The sequence below is a fragment of the Tachysurus vachellii genome, chromosome 7, assembly GCF_030014155.1.
Source record: "Tachysurus vachellii isolate PV-2020 chromosome 7, HZAU_Pvac_v1, whole genome shotgun sequence".
Classification (NCBI taxonomy): domain Eukaryota; kingdom Metazoa; phylum Chordata; class Actinopteri; order Siluriformes; family Bagridae; genus Tachysurus; species Tachysurus vachellii.
The window spans coordinates 515,001-532,500 of record NC_083466.1 but is presented as its reverse complement, the minus strand read 5'-3'; the positions used below and the strand labels follow the sequence as shown (position 1 = coordinate 532,500).

Below are 17,500 nucleotides of genomic sequence, written 5' to 3'. Positions count from 1 at the left end.
GGATAAGCGGTAGAAGATGAGAGAGAGAGACTGATGACCGAATCCTAACCCTAAAGCTTAACTTAATCCTAACCTTAATCTTAACCCTAACCCCAACCCTAAATCCTAACCCTAACCCCAATCCTAACCCTAAATCCTAACCCTAAATCCTAACCCTAACCCTAAGTCCTAACCCTAAGTCCTAACCCTAACCCTAACCCTAAGTCCTAACCCTAATCCTAATCCTAACCCCAATCCTAACCCTAAGTCCTAACCCTAACCCTAAATCCTAACCCTAACCCCAATCCTAACCCTAAATCCTAATCCTAATCCTAACCCTAAATCCTAACCCTAATCCTAACCCTAATCCTAACCCTAGGCTGTATATATGATCTAAAACAAAAATCTAAACCTAAAACATCTAATTATTTATTATGTAAATGTCTCTGGAGGTCTAAATTAACATCTCTCTTTGATTGACAGTTCTTATTTCCATGCATTAATGATAGCTTTATATGTGTATGAACACACGTACTGTGACCAGCCCATGACTCCAACACATGTTTACAGACTCTGAACATTATATTATTAATCAACAAAAGGCAGAATTTCATGGTAAAAAAAGCATTACTCACGGTATCTTAAGTCTGTAACCTAGGCAACCAGTGTTAATGCATCCGACGATAGAGATGTAAGCACTAAACAGCTAATACTTTATGTCTTGTCTTTACACACCATAAAGTGTTAATGACTTTATCGGCGGTCTGGTGTAGTATATAGTATTAGTTTTAAACAGTATTTTAAGCAACAAAATCATTTGATTTAAATATCTGACCATGATTAATGTGACTCAGAACATCATATAGTTTTTTGCACAGGTACAAACAGTAATGAACCTTTCTGTCCTGTTCTTAGGCTCCACATAGCTGGACATTTATTGTCCCTGATCAGATCTTCTGATAGACTCATGAACATTAGTGATGTCCTCATCTGACTCGGGCCATTTTAAAGTATACATAACACACAGCTTGTGTATATGTTCAGTCTCCTTAACAATAATAAGTGTAGTCGAAGCAGGAAGTAGAATAAATATTGTAACATTTCTTAGAAATAGATCACTAGAATGTCTGTTGTAGCTACGTCTGTGTCTGTATCTGTACCTGCATCACACACCTGAGGGCCAGAGTCCTCTGATTCAGCTGGAACAGACGATACGCAGAGTCGCTCTGCAAGTCACGGATAAAACCGTCTGCAAAATCAGTTTCCGTCACGTTGGCAGTAAATAAGGATTTGACCTTAAAACCTTTGTGTATCCTCTGACTGGAGAACTCACAGCACAGCCTTCAGCATCACGCTCCTTCAGACGCTGTACAATCTCCTGCGTCCTGAAGCCAGTGTTCACACAGCAGCAGTCGTCCAGACAGTAGCATTAACAGGGTTAGGGTTAGCCCTAGGTTGCAAAAGTATTCACCCCCCTTGGTGTTTGTCTGTTTTTCAGCCTGCACAACTGCTTCAGCTCCAGTTTAGTTGGGTTTCATCGGTGCCACAGACTCTCTGTTAGATTGATGTCTGGGCTTTGACTAGGACATTACAAGACATTTACATGTTTCTTTTTAAACCGTTCTTGTGGATAGCAATGTTAGGAGTGGATTAACTACCATACAACGTGCACACGGTTATCTTTATGTGATCTCATCCAATACAATAAGGAAACAAAGTGAAATGAATGCAGCAAAACCAGAAAAACCAAATAAAAGACAACAAAGACACAAAACAAGGAAGAAGGAAGTTATGGAAAATAAACTAAAGGAAATGTGGACACTGTTGTATGAAATAAAGAAAGTGAATGTATCTGATTAAAACTGTAAAGAAGAAGAGATCCAGAAGGAAGCTGATACAACAACAGGAGGAACAGACACTGTACCTAGACAGTTGGATAAAGACCCATCATCTTGCTGAATCGTTCTAAGTTTTCTTTTTCATTTTATATAAATTTATATAATCATTTGTATGATTAGGAAATGATGTAATGTTCATTAGTATGTTGAGATATTAAGACAGAGAGTAACAGTGAAAGCTTAAAAGGAAATCACAAGGTTTTGTGTCAGCAGCATAAGAACACAATCAGCCATAAACTTGAAGAAACTTCTCAGGATGTTATTGCTGATAGAAGGTGCATCAGGAGAACAAACGCAGGCTTACACCTGGAGACTGTTATATATATTACACACATTTATCTGTATTACACTGCTTTTAATAAAAACAAGGCCTCCCATTGTGAGGATCCTGAAAACACAAGAAGGTCTAAGTCTGACTCCTTCATCTAAAGATACAAACAATAGATTAGGGAGAAGAACTTGAAGAGGATCCTTTGTTAGAAGACCGAGGGACTACAACACTAACCCGTGCAAACTCGGACGCATCCTAGTTGGGGAAAGGTTTCCTACGCACTCCGAAAACACGTGTCACTAAAGGACACGTACGTCAGTATAATTACTTCAAGCTTTAGAAGTTTGTTTAGGATCATTGTCCTGGTGGAAGGTAAACATGTTTCGCAATCTAAGCTTTAATAGATTGAAACAGGTTTTCATCAAGAACTTCCCTGTATCTCGTGACATCAGTGACATCTGAACACTGACCAGATTTCCGGTCCTTGACAATTAAAAGCCTCCCCACAGCATGATGCTGGTGCCACCATACAGTACCTCACTCAGGGGATGGTGTTCTTCACCCATCCTTCTCCTAGGTCTTCATGTTGCTTTCATAGAAGTGTTACAGACTCAGGGGCCTTTCAGACCTGGTGTATTTATGCTGACATCATGTGACAGATCACACAGGTGGTTCTTCACACCTTATTTAGGGGTTTCACAGCAGAGGGCGTGAATACTTATGCAATAACTAGATCTCTGTTTCTTTGTCGTAATAATAACACGTTAGTGTAATGTACAAAAAAGCAATTAACCAAGAATGTAATGATCTGAGGAGTGTTTGTTCTTGAGCCTGGATTAAAAAAAAAGGTTGCGTCAGGAAGTTCGTCCCGGAATGATCGGCTCTGAACATCCTGAACATCCTGAACAGCTGGAAGAACAAGAACAGCTGGAGGAACCTTTTATTGAAGTAGTTTTATTTTTATTAGCTTGATGAAGTGAAAACAGTTTTCATTATCGATTCAGAAACAAATGAAAATGATCAAGTAAACGTTAATCAATCCTTTACATCTGTCTCTTACATTTAAAACTACATTTACCACAAAGAAGATATGCAAATTAGATACATGTAAAAGTTATACAGTCATTTTCTTCATGTTCAGCCAACTAAGGATGGCTTCATATGTTTATAACCTCACTAATCATCACAGTGCCTAGGATTAATATAGGGCACAGAGAGTCAGGGCACTGAGCAGTACAGCAAACACTGTGGGGGAGAGAGAGGGGGGGGGAGGGGGGAAGGGGGGGCAGGGGGGAGAGAGAGAGGGGGAGAGGGGGGGAGAGGGGGGAGAGAGGGGGGAGGGGAGAGAGAGGGGGGAGGGAGAGAGGGGGAGAGAGATGTTAGTGTGCACAATTCATATGAAATAGAAGATAAAGTCTATAAAACAGTGTGTTGCTTTATTACAGGTTAAGGAGCAGTGTATCTGTAAGAGCCTGGTGTAGTGTGTGTGTGTGTGTGTGTGTGTGTGTGTGTGTGTGTGTGTGTGTGTGTGTGTTTACCGTGAGCCGTGATGGTTGGGCTGCTGTTCAGGTTTAATGCTTGTACAGAGTCAAACAGGATATTTGCAGATCCCAGTTGATTTCCTGTACAATGACAGTGGACAGATTTATGTTACTGTGTTAATCCCAAACGTTCTGTAGTTCATGATGAACTCATTAATATCTCACAAATGTTCCATCATAAAATCAGCAGACTTTTGTAGGAATTACAGACCGCTTTAACGGTCACGATGTTCTTTACATCAGAGAAAACAGAAGCTCACCGTTGGTGGTTCCGTTCATGAGGAAGACTCTGAAGGTGTTTCCTCCTCTGACGCTGGTGATGTTCACACTGCTGCTGGTGTTGAACACACACTGAACAAGGTTGGGATTCTGTGCTACAACACCTTGAACATTGGAGACGGCGCTCTGGAGGAACAAAGAACCGACTCGTGTCAACTCCTGCCTTACCCTAACGCCTCGGTCATCTCACACAGGACTGAGTTAACAGTGTTAAGTCTTACCACATTAACAGGGAGCAGCGTTGAGCCGACTGTAGTAGCGGTTGTAAAGAAGAAGTTAGTAACACCATCGCTGTTGTTACCACAGACGAACACCACAGTGTTTCCCTTAAAACAAAATCACACACAAACATTAAAATAGACACCTGATAAACTTCCTTATAAACGTCTGGACAGAAACAACAGGACAGTTTTGGTGTTAAATAGCAATATAAAGTTAAATTAGAATAAATAACCAGTGTAGCGAGTCCCAGAGCCACGTAGCCTGTCGTCGTCCCGCTCAGGGAGATAGACAGAGTTTGGTCATTCAGTTGGATGGAGCCGAAAAAGCAGCTGGAGTTTCCTGTAAGATTGCAAGTATTATCACTTCCCACACACAGCTTACCGCCGTCACACCCGGTACGATCGATGTTCAGCTGAAGGGTAAAAGAAAAGCAGCGTTAAGTCAGTGTGATTCCAAACAGGAGGAGAGACGCTGGCTGTGGGAGTGATAGCGTTCAGTACCAACACTGTGGGTACAACGTTGCTCGCGGGATTTGTCAGGTCTAACAATCCGTTGGAGCTGAACACTGTGGTTGGAGTTCCCAGTGATGATCCTGTGGGATTGGAACAGACAACATTTACTGAACACTCCACCGTCTCATTATCACTTTCTCAAATAAGCAGGAAGTCGCAGCCAAAGCTCACCCTCGAGGCTGCCGTTCATGATGCTGACGCTGTACGAGGTGTTTGCACTTTTGAGGCTCTGGACAGTCAGAATGCTGCTGGTGTTGAACACACACTGAACAAGGTTTTGTGATACAGCACCTTGAACACTGTACACGGTGTTCTGTAGAACAAGAGAAACTGGTGTGAGTTCCTGCCCTTCATTTTACACACCAGGAGTTTAAGAGTTTTGTGTCTTACCAAATTAACAGGGAGCAAATTCGTGCCGAGGAGAGTAGCTGGTGTGAAGAGGAAGTTACTGCTGATACTACCACAGATAAATACAGCAGAAAATCCCTTAAACACACACACACACACACACACACACGTAATTGAATGTCTGTTGGTTATTAAAAACATAACAGTAAAAGTTTTTAACTGGAAACAGTTGCTGGACTTTCCAGTTCGATTAAAACTCAAACTGCACTGAAAAACTATTTAATATTATATTTACCACTGTAGAAAGTCCCAGTGCCACGTATCCTGTTGTTGTGCCGCTGAGTTGAAAGGTGAAATTTTGGTTAATTAATTGAACTGAAGAGAAGAAACAGTTGGAGTTTCCTGTAAGGTTGCAGTTAGGCGTACTGGACACACACAGCTTAGTGGTGCCACAACCCACACGAGTGATAGTGATCTGAGGATTAATAATCAGACAATACACCAATATTAGCTCAGGAAGCATCAGTATCATTAGGATAATGACACACAACACAGGTGTGGTGGTAAACAGTGTTGAGTAACATTAAATACCCATGGAGCGTTGCTCGCGGGATTTGCCAGGTCTAACGTTTCGCTGGAGCTGAACACCGTGGTTGCATTTCCCAGTGATGTTCCTGTGGGATTGGAACAGAGAACCTTTACTGAACACTCTAATCTCTGCACTTTGGGTCAGTTTGTGCAGTCATGATGTGCTTTTGTAGAGCTTTTGGAAAGCCTCTGATACATGTGATATACTGGTGTGAAAGCTCACCGTTTGTGCTTCCAGTAAGGATGGAGATAATAGAAGGCAGCTGAACATTTGCCGAGATGATGACATTTAAGGCGGAGGTGTTGACGCCGACATTAAAGGTACATTGAATAAGACTTGAGGAATTCGTTACTAAACCCTGAACATTGGAGATATTTATGAGGTTCTATGAAGAGAGACAGAAAGTGACATTAGGGTCAGAGATGTTCTCTGTCAGAACATTCAGAGTTACACATTTATTTATCATTCTGTATAAAAGTCATCAGTTTATTCTTTATTTATGTTTCAGCTTTTATAGACAAAAATCCAGCAAACATCTGTCAGTATCATACCAGGATAGCAGGAGTCAGCACTACGCCGGCCTGAGAAGCTGTTTCGAAGAAGGGGCTGGCGTTATTGTTGCCACAGACGAACACAGCGGTCCCCTGAAAAGAAGAATTACTCACATTGGTCAAAGTAAATTCCATTCAGTTCCTAAATCTTCAGTTATACTGATCACGAAACGGCTGCATGGTGAGCCGTTACATCACCGTGATGTTGTTATGAGAAATAACCATCTAATATCAGCAGAAGCCGTTCTGCCGGTGCTCAGAGATGGTCGACCAGTTTGACCAGTTTACTGTGTGTTTAACGTCTGGCTTTTCAGCACAAACACCGTGAGACGACACAATAAACACTCCGAACACAAACAGGCGTGCATTTCTGAGGTGAATCATGGCTGTTGTTCCACATTGTTTATAATGACACTAGGTGGAGTTATGACTGTTATTACATATTCTATACAGGGACAACAAAGGGGACAGGAAGCTGTTTGTTTTAGCTCTAAATATAAAATGGCAGATTTTATTTGAATATATATATATATATACACACACACACACACACACGATCTCGAAAAGAAAGAAAGAAAGAAAGAAAAACCATCAAATGGCTGGTTACAATTTTCTGTCCTGGTCCATTAAATCCAGCAGTTTATGAACTACCGCCCCCTAGTGGTGTTTACATGAGTTTTTTTAAACTGCTTTTGTGATATGAATAGTTTTGTGTACGCAGATATGAAACCAAGAGGAGCAACAACTGTTTCTCTGCCATCACTTCTAACAGGAATGAGAGCCAGACAGCGCCGGAATAAAATGGATTTTTAATATTTATAGCCGTTTGTCTGTAATGGACTAATACATGTACGAGACCATCACAGATCACTTCTATTACCAGTATTTACCCCCTCGTTCCACCCCCTTTCAGAGACACTCAAATGTTTGTCTATTTATTTTAATACAACCGAGTGTTAAAGGCCTTGCTTAGGGGCCCGGCAGTAGCAGCCCGGACATAGGAATCGAACCCACAACCTCCTGAGCGGTAATCCAACACCTTAACCACTGTAAAATAGCTTTTATAAACAATACATTACTTACTACAGTGTTCAGTGGGCTGGTAGTGGGTGTGAGTGCCAGTGCCACATATCCTGAGGTGGTGCCGGACATTTCCACAGTCAGTGCACCGTTACTGTACTGAGCAGAGCTGTAAAAACAGCTGGAGTTTCCTGTAAGGTTACAGTTAGGCGTACTAAACACACACAGCTTAGTGGTGCCGCAGGTGGTCGTATTGATGGAGCTCTGCAGATCAGAAGAAAGAAAACGTAGCATCATGATCCTCCTGTCCTCTGTATGCAGTGAGCCATTATAACATCCTAAAGTAGGTTAAAGTACACAGTATGAGCTGAGTTTTAGGTTTGTCTTACAGTTGTTGTTGTCACTGGCTGCAGCTGGGCTTCGGTGACACGAGCAACAGAGTAGAAGAACACAAGCAGCACCATCAGTCTGGACTCCATCATGTCTGAGAACAAACACTGATGATTACAGGATTACAGATTTATACAGTATTAATACGCTTCATAGAACTCAACCCTTTCCTAATAATTAGTAAAGAAAATAATAATAATAATAATCATAATTATCCAAATGTAATTACATTTAATTAATTAATAATAATAATAATAACAATAATCATAATCATAATTATCCAAATGTAATTACATTTAATTAATTAATAATAATAATAATAATAATAATAACAACAATAATAATCATAATTCTCCAAATGTAATTACATTTAATTAATTAATAATAATAATTATTATTATTATTCCATCTTTAAATGAAATCTAAAAGAAACAAAGGTTTAAGTACCTGATGAGACGTACCGTAAGGTTGAGTGTGAGGTGAATGATGTAGATCCCGGTCGAGTCGCTCTATTTAAACTCTGAGGGAGTGGCGTCTACTGGGACATGGGACCGCATCAGAGAAATCAAAAGTGGACATACAGGTTTATTATGGATAAAAAACTGAGCAAGATGTTAGAACAGAAACCTTCAGCGTTAAATTGGACACCACTGTGTGACGGATTAGTTTCATGTTTACAACCAAAAACACAGATAAAAATATTCTTTGTGTGGAGATAATAATAAGTGGAAAACACACTTCAGCTACTGAAGTACTACTGTGATTGGTGTGTTGTAGATTTTATTTATATATACACACACATATATATATATATATATATATATATATACTGTACATACAGTATCTGACAGAAGTAAGTGCACCCCTCATCTTCTACCGCTTATCTGAACTACCTCGGGTCACGGGGAGCCTGTGTCTATCTCAGGCGTCATCGGGCATCAAGGCAGGATACACCCTGGACGGAGTGCCAACCCATCACAGGGCACACACACACACACTCTCATTCACTCACGCAATCACACACTAGGGACAATTTTCCAGAGATGCCAATCAACCTACCATGCATGTCTTTGGACCGGGGGAGGAAACCGGAGTACCCGGAGGAAACCCCCGAGGCACGGGGAGAACATGCAAACTCCACACACACAAGGTGGAGGTGGGAATCGAACCCCCAACCCTGGAGGTGTGAGGTGAACGTGCTAACCACTAAGACACCGTGACCCCCCTTATGTAAATATTTTATTATATATTTTCACGTGACAACACTGAAGCAATGACCCTGTGTTCTAGTGTAAAGTAGGAAGTGTTCAGCTTATATAACTGTGTACATTTACTGTCACCTCAAAATAACTCAACACACAGCCATTAATGTCTAAACCGCTGGCCACAAAAGTAAGTGTAAATATACATATTAGGCCCGATTAGCCATTTTCTCTCCCCAGTGTCATGTGACTCGTTAATAAAAAAACAAAACAAAAATCTTATCTGACTTTACAGATTAAACCAGAAACTTGCTGTGGAACATTTCTATAATTCTTTGGATCATTATCGTTTTTGGACCCGAGATTCAACTTTTATCTGATGTTAATTTACATTTCTAAATAAGACTTCAGTGATCAGCAGATAACTCAGAGCTACATGATGAGAGGCAGGCAGTGAACTGTGTAAATAAATAAATAAATAAAGAATTTTCTATCAGAACCGATCTGTGCGTATAACACGTGAATAAGACACGCTTCAGTACTCAGAGATGGGTGTTGACTTTAGGAGAGCACAGGGCGACCCTTCTCCACTAAACCTCGATGGACAGCACCAAATTCCTTGGTGTTCACCTGGTGGAGAACTTCACCTGGTCACTCAACACCAGTCTATCGGCAAGAAAGACCAGCAAGGAGGCGACTTATTACGGAGCCTGAGGAAAGCATATCTACATCTACATCCACATCCACCTTCCCCCATCCTGAACACGTTCTACAGAAGGACCATCGAGAGCCTCCTGGGGTATCAAAAGACCCTGCAGTGGATGGTGAGGACAGCTGAGAAGATCAGTGGTGTCTCTCTTCCCTCCATCACACACATTTACACCCCACACACACATTAAATATACAGCTATGTTTACAGCACCACTCACCTGACAGTGTACACTGATTAACACACCAGTGTTCAGTGCTGCCACTAACTGATGCTAAGTGTATATGTGTATGTTTACAAGAACCTCCTTATTGTTTACAGTCATTAACATTATGTCCACATTGGTCAGTGCTGCTTTGTGTACTGTTGTGTGTTTGTCCTGTGTCTCACACTGTGTACAGCAGGTTGTACAGATACACTTTATGTGTGTAAGACTAACTGACTTCAGTCTGTGATGTCTGTGATGTTCTGTGTAGCTCCCTGGTCCTGTAGGAACGTTGTGTGATGTCACTGTGTACTGTGTCACATATATATGGTGTAAATGACAATAAAAGCTTCATGACTTCAATAAAATGTTCATGATATTTTAAAAAGATAAATGTATGGGGCGCTAGTGGGACCTCGCTGAAGATGGCCGCTTAATTTGGTAGCTCTGTGCTGGTTCCCTTTTCTTTTTTATTTACCTTTGGTTAATTCTTTTTATGCTCAAAGTGTGTTGTACCATCATCGAACATTAATGTCGAAGAACGAAGAAACGCGTGATTTTCCACTTTTCACGTCCTCCCGGCCCTCCAGAAGCGTTAAGAAAAAACCAGCTGAGACGGAGGAGGCCTCGTCAGACCCAATGGATGCCATGTTGGCCGAAATTCGCTCGCTGGGAACCAGTCTGGGCAATATTGACGGTAGACTAAGTGCAATTGACAACCGTTTGGACAATATCTCTACCTCAGTTACCTCAATACAGGAAGCCCTTTCTAACTTATCCGGCAGAGTGGCGTCAAACGAGTCGCGTTTGACCGAGGCTGAAGCGAGAATCTCCACCGCTGAGGAGAGTATGCTAACACATGAGAGAAAAATCACATCTCAAGACAAAGAATTAGCATTACTCCGAGCTAAAGTAGACGACCTGGAGAACCGGGGCAGGCGCAAAAACTTGAGAGTCGTCGGGCCTCCCTGAGAAGGCTGAGGGCTCTGAACCTATCGCGCAGTTTCTTACCAGAATGTTGCCGAAGTGGCTGGACCTCACAGCCGATCCACATTTTGAGATCGAAAGAGCTCATAGATCTCTCGGCTCTGCCTCGGAAGCAAACCGCGCTCCACGAAGTGTTCTGGTTCGCTTCTTACGTTACGCGGATAAGGAGATAATACTGCAAGCAGCGCGGAAAAAACGCAACATCAGCCATGAAGGGTCGCAGCTGCGTTTCTTTCAGGATGTATCTGCTGAAGTGCTGAGGAAACGTCGGGAGTTCGACGATGTTAGGAGAACGCTGTCCGCTCGCGATATGTTCAGAGGCTTCGCTTATCCTGCTAAACTTCGCTGCCTTCACGGAACACAGTTGCATCTTTTTTCCTCCCCAGCGGACGTCACAGAATTTCTGAAGGCTTTAGAGGATAAGTAATGTTCGGATACTGCAACATAGGCATAAGTTTATTAAGCTGAAACTTGTTTATCAGCACGCTCGAGTATTTTATTGTATTGACTTTTAGTAACCCAGGGATCACTTATTTTGAAGTGTTACCAAGTTATTTTGTTATTTTCTTTATCTTACTGACATCTTTGTTTTATAATAACTACAAGAAGATCGCTTTTGGTGAGGTCACGTGCTATTAGTTAAATGCTCACGCCTGGGACGTTGAACTTCGGAGATGGGAACCGGTCTTTAGCGCCCGCGCGCCCCCTATGGGCACCACTCTGTATCAATACTGGGTATGGGGTATCATTATCCTAGGCTCGGTACCAGTTGGGTACAGTTTCATTTCTATAGCTGTGCCTCGTCGTTTGGGGACGAGGCTGGAGGGCGGGGGGAGGGGGTTTGGGGTTCTGTGTGTTTTGTTTTGTGTATATAAATGCAAAAACTTCCTTGGTCGGTTCTACACATGTTTCAGATTTAATACAGTCTTAAGTGTTCAGTTTTTAGTTCTTTTGGTTATTCTATGACTACGCACAATACAGCCAGGTTTGTCACATGGAATGTTAAAGGGCTAGGACATGTGATTAAGAGGAGAAAGATACTAACCTATCTTAAAAAGCAGAAAACTACAATTGCCATGCTTCAAGAGACACATTTATCTGATTCAGAACATTTAAAACTAAAACAAGATTGGGTAGGACAGATATTTTTCTCATCCTGTAAAGCAAACACCAGGAGGAGGGGCACAATTATTTTAATTAGTAAACACTTCCCCTTTATTTTAGACCAACAGATTACCGACCCGGACGGAAGATATGTTTTAATTACAGGTACGGCGTATGGTCAACCTATTGTCATACTGAATGTTTACGCTCCGAATGAAGACTCACCTGAATTCATGTCTAAAACCATACTTTTGTTTAACCAGTACTGTAAGGGCTTGGGAGTCTGCGCCGGTGATTTTAACTGTGTTATGGACCAAAAAATGGATAAGTCTACTTCAGACTCAGCCACTAATCTTAGATCATCCCTGGTCCTTAGAGAACTTTGCAATGAGTCTGGCATTATCGATGTCTGGCGAGAATTTAACAGGGGGAGTAAAGAATACACTTTTTACTCTAACCCCCACGGATCCTATTCAAGATTAGACTACATTCTGATTCATACCCAATATCTTCACGCAGTGTCTGCTTGCCAAATTGGTCCAATCATTCTGTCCGATCATGCTCCAGTCCAGCTGGATATGATGTTATGCGAACACAGGACTACAAAGGTCTGGAGATTAAATTCCTCCACGTTGAACGATTTGGCATTTTGTGAATTGGTTAGGGACGGATTAAAAAACTATTGGAGAGACAATGAGAATTCACCTGTATCATCTGCAACTATTTGGGACGCTGCGAAGGCTACAATTAGAGGGCATATTATATCTTATAATTCGGCACGCAGACAGGCTTGGTCCAAAAAAAGACAGAACCTTGAAAAGGAAGTAAAAAGATTGGAGTGTCTACACAGTACAGTCCCTACTCAGACAAATTGGGCCCAACTATGTCGAGTCAGAGCTGAACTTAATCTGGATCACACAAACCATATTAAAAAGCTTATATTCCTTTCTAAGCAAAAATATTATGAATATGCAAATAAACCTAACAGATTACTGGCCCACCAAATAAAAAAAACACAAAGTGAAAGAACAATTAAGTCAATGAAGTCCCCGGATGGCTCAACCAAATACAATGCTACTTCGATTAACGATTTATTCAGGGATTTCTACGAAACGTTGTATAAATCGCAAGTCACGGCTAAGCAATTTGATATTACCAGATTTTTAGACGGTATCCCTCTTATGACTATTTCCGAAGATGATAGAGTATTTTTGGATTCACCCCTGTCACCGGAAGAAATCTTCAGTGCAATTCAATCTATGTCCGCCAACAAATCTCCAGGTCCTGACGGATTCCCCTGTGAGTTTTACAAAAAGTTTTGGCCTGAACTCTCTCCTATCTTAATGCCCGCTCTTCAAGATTTACTAGACCATGGAGTGGCTCCCGAGTCGTGGAAAACGGCGTCAATTTGTTTAATTCCGAAAAAAGGAACAGACCTTCAAGAATGCGCCTCTTACAGGCCAATAAGTCTCCTGAATACCGATTATAAAATACTTGCTAAGGTCCTTGCTCGTAGGCTTGAAACAGTATTGCCATATATCATTAAGCCGGACCAGACAGGATTCATAAAATCACGTTTTGGCACAGATAATATTCGCCGACTCTTGAACATCATGGATTCAATACAAGCACGTAAACTCCCTGCCCTTATTATCTCCCTGGATGCGGAAAAAGCCTTCGACAGAGTCGAATGGGATTTTCTTTTTGCCACTCTCAAGAAATTTAACTTAGGTCCTAAATTCACCGATTTGATAAAATTGCTTTATACTAATCCACGAGCTACAGTCACTACGAATGGTTTGATCTCGAAACCCTTTGTCATAGAAAGAGGTACGAGGCAGGGGTGTCCTCTTTCACCCCTGCTTTTTGCCCTCGTAATCGAACCACTGGCTGAATCTATAAGGCAGTGCCAACATCTTTCTGGTATAACGGTGGGAGATGAGGAACATCGGATTTCTTTATATGCAGATGACGTACTGCTGTATATTTCTGAACCAGAGAAGTCCGTTCCAGCAATATTAAAGTGTATTTCAGAATATAGTAGCTTATCTGGATATAAAATTAATTTGTCAAAATCCATGGCGCTTTCCCTTAAAATTTCTGCTCCAAATGATCTTTCATCTCTCTCACCCTTCAAAATAACTACTGTTGGTTTTAAATATCTTGGCATATTCATCACACCACTATTTACAGATTTATTTAGAACGAATTATGCCCCTCTTCTGGATTCCATTAAAAAAGACCTTAACACCTGGCGGACACTCCCCATTTCTTTTCTGGGCAGGATTAACGTGATCAGAATGAATATTCTACCTAAGTTTCTATATTTGTTCCAATCCCTACCATGTCATTTACCAAATGTTTTCTTTAAAGACATCAATAAGCACTTTTCTAAATTCATCTGGAACCACAAGATGCCTCGAATTAGTTTTAACAAATTAATGAAAACAAAGGATAAGGGAGGAGTCGCCTTACCGAACTTTCGTCTGTACTACTGGTCAGCACAGGTGAAGCATATGGTTAGTTGGTACAATGAAAGGACCGACTCTAGATGGCTTAATCTGGAAGCAAGGGCTTGTGCTCCTCTCCCAATAAAATTTCTGCCTTTTATTGCAAATACCAAAAAGCTTAAATGTACCTCAACAAGTTTCACCATTTCGAACACCCTTCAGACATGGAGAGACATTAAACTGTATCTTAAGATTCCAGCTGAACTCACACTTTTCTCACCTATTGCTTTTAATCCTGACTTCCCTATATCTCTGCAAAATATCGGCCTTTCAGTCTGGTCTAACTTAGGGATCTCGCAATTATCTTGTTTCTTTTCAGGCGAGGCATTAAAATCCTTCCAAGAAATATCGCACCAATATAGTATACCACAGTCCCATTTTTTTAAATACCTTCAGCTGCGTCATTTCATAAAACCTCTGTCTGACAATGGTAAGCTGAGACGTGATCTTACTGACATAGAACAGGTTATAATAAAAAGCAATCTCTCTAAGGGGTTAATATCTAAAATATACAATGCTTTGGTTGATACGTGTACTTCCTCCTTAGAGGGGTTGAAAAAAGTGTGGGAAAAAGACCTGGGCCACGGAATTGCCGATATGGACTGGTCCACCATATGTAACAATTTGTTCCCTAAATGTACATCTTTGGGGATTCACGAACTCAACTACAGATTTTTTAACAGAGTTTACCTTACACCTTCTCGTCTAAGAAAGATTTACAAAGACTCCTCTGATCTCTGTTTTAATTGCAAGAAACACAAAGGTACATTCCTTCACTGCTTCTGGTATTGTGACAAAATCTTTTCTTTTTGGACTAAAGTACATCATTTTTTACAAAGGCTCCTTAAGTTGAAATTTTGTTTCTCACTGGAATTGTATCTGCTGTATAGTGGAATTGAGACTGTGTTTGACTTCCACACAAGACAACTGTTTTTAAATCTGGTGTACCTGGCAAAGAAATGTATATTGTTATTGTGGTCTTCTCCTCAGGTACCTTCTGTTAAAATGTGGCTGTCCCAAATGTCCATATTACTTCCACTTGAGAAACTCACTTATGACATACACCAAAAGTCTAATGACTTTTGGCAGATATGGACACCTCTCTGGTACCACATTAATAACCTCTCTTGATCCTCTGTGTTACAGTGTGCATTTTGTTATTGGCCTGAATGTGCTCTCTTTTTTTTTTTTCACCTGATTGTCCATTTTTAATTGCTTTTTATTGTATACTTGAGACTGTATCGCTATGTTCATGTACATCTGAGTAACCGACCAATAATAAAAAAAATAATTAAAAAAAAAAAAAAAAAAAAAAAAGATAAATGTATTATTCAGAAAAAGCAAACTCCTGATGTACAGGAGCGTCTCACACTTAACACTTTAAATGTGTGTATTTATACTGTATGTGTGTGTGTTTATACTGTATTTATATATGATGTCTGGACTCAGTAGGATGTCTGGACTCGGTGGTGATGTCTGGACTCGGTGGTGATGTCTGGACTCGGTGGTGATGTCTGGACTCAGTGGTGATGTCTGGACTCGGTGGTGATGTCTGGACTCGGTGGTGATGTCTGGATTAGACGCTGTAGGATGTCTGGACTCGGTGGTGATGTCTGGACTCGGTGGTGATGTCTGGATTAGACGCTGTAGGATGTCTGGACTCGGTGGTGATGTCTGGACTCAGTAGGATGTCTGGACTCGGTGGTGATGTCTGGACTCGGTGGTGATGTCTGGACTCGGTGGTGATGTCTGGACTCGGTGGTGATGTCTGGATTAGACGCTGTAGGATGTCTGGACTCGGTGGTGATGTCTGGACTCGGTGGTGATGTCTGGATTAGACGCTGTAGGATGTCTGGACTCGGTGGTGATGTCTGGACTCGGTGGTGATGTCTGGACTCGGTGGTGATGTCTGGACTCAGTGGTGATGTCTGGACTCGGTGGTGATGTCTGGACTCGGTGGTGATGTCTGGACTCGGTGGTGATGTCTGGACTCGGTGGTGATGTCTGGACTCGGTGGTGATGTCTGGACTCAGTAGGATGTCTGGACTCGGTGGTGATGTCTGGACTCGGTGGTGATGTCTGGACTCGGTGGTGATGTCTGGACTCAGTGGTGATGTCTGGACTCGGTGGTGATGTCTGGATTAGACGCTGTAGGATGTCTGGACTCGGTGGTGATGTCTGGACTCGGTGGTGATGTCTGGATTAGACGCTGTAGGATGTCTGGACTCGGTGGTGATGTCTGGACTCGGTGGTGATGTCTGGACTCAGTGGTGATGTCTGGACTCGGTGGTGATGTCTGGACTCGGTGGTGATGTCTGGATTAGACGCTGTAGGATGTCTGGACTCGGTGGTGATGTCTGGACTCGGTGGTGATGTCTGGATTAGACGCTGTAGGATGTCTGGACTCGGTGGTGATGTCTGGACTCAGTAGGATGTCTGGACTCGGTGGTGATGTCTGGACTCGGTGGTGATGTCTGGACTCAGTGGTGATGTCTGGACTCAGTGGTGATGTCTGGACTCAGTAGGATGTCTGGACTCGGTGGTGATGTCTGGACTCAGTGGTGATGTCTGGACTCAGTGGTGATGTCTGGACTCGGTGGTGATGTCTGGATTAGACGCTGTAGGATGTCTGGACTCGGTGGTGATGTCTGGACTCGGTGGTGATGTCTGGATTAGACGCTGTAGGATGTCTGGACTCGGTGGTGATGTCTGGACTCGGTGGTGATGTCTGGACTCGGTGGTGATGTCTGGACTCAGTGGTGATGTCTGGACTCAGTGGTGATGTCTGGACTCAGTAGGATGTCTGGACTCGGTGGTGATGTCTGGACTCAGTGGTGATGTCTGGACTCAGTGGTGATGTCTGGACTCGGTGGTGATGTCTGGATTAGACGCTGTAGGATGTCTGGACTCGGTGGTGATGTCTGGACTCGGTGGTGATGTCTGGATTAGACGCTGTAGGATGTCTGGACTCGGTGGTGATGTCTGGACTCGGTGGTGATGTCTGGACTCGGTGGTGATGTCTGGACTCAGTGGTGATGTCTGGACTCGGTGGTGATGTCTGGACTCGGTGGTGATGTCTGGACTCGGTGGTGATGTCTGGACTCGGTGGTGATGTCTGGACTCGGTGGTGATGTCTGGACTCAGTGGTGATGTCTGGACTCGGTGGTGATGTCTGGATTAGAC

At 42.2% G+C, this 17,500-nt stretch overlaps 1 protein-coding gene and 1 long non-coding RNA gene across 2 annotated transcripts in view; both read right to left on the bottom strand.

Moving 5' to 3' along the window:
- Positions 1–1,589, bottom strand: part of LOC132847824 (uncharacterized) — an 8,716-nt gene extending 7,127 nt beyond the window's left edge. The window contains exon 1 of the long non-coding RNA XR_009648668.1: positions 1,153–1,589. This is a non-coding gene — a long non-coding RNA (uncharacterized LOC132847824). The remainder of the gene's footprint in view (positions 1–1,152) is intronic.
- Positions 1,590–3,086: 1,497 nt separating this feature from the next.
- On the bottom strand, positions 3,087–8,095 carry LOC132848175 (uncharacterized). The gene is made up of 15 exons (XM_060873688.1): positions 8,062–8,095; positions 7,600–7,694; positions 7,274–7,474; positions 6,191–6,283; positions 5,862–6,024; positions 5,642–5,724; positions 5,346–5,525; positions 5,093–5,188; positions 4,874–5,015; positions 4,691–4,782; positions 4,423–4,602; positions 4,190–4,294; positions 3,950–4,094; positions 3,687–3,770; positions 3,087–3,393 (listed from the first exon to the last, which is right to left on the bottom strand). Exons 2-15 carry the CDS (start codon positions 7,690–7,692, stop codon positions 3,347–3,349), a joined length of 1,704 nt encoding a protein of 567 aa, XP_060729671.1. The 5' UTR covers positions 7,693–7,694; positions 8,062–8,095; the 3' UTR covers positions 3,087–3,346.
- Positions 8,096–17,500: the final 9,405 nt, after the last annotated feature.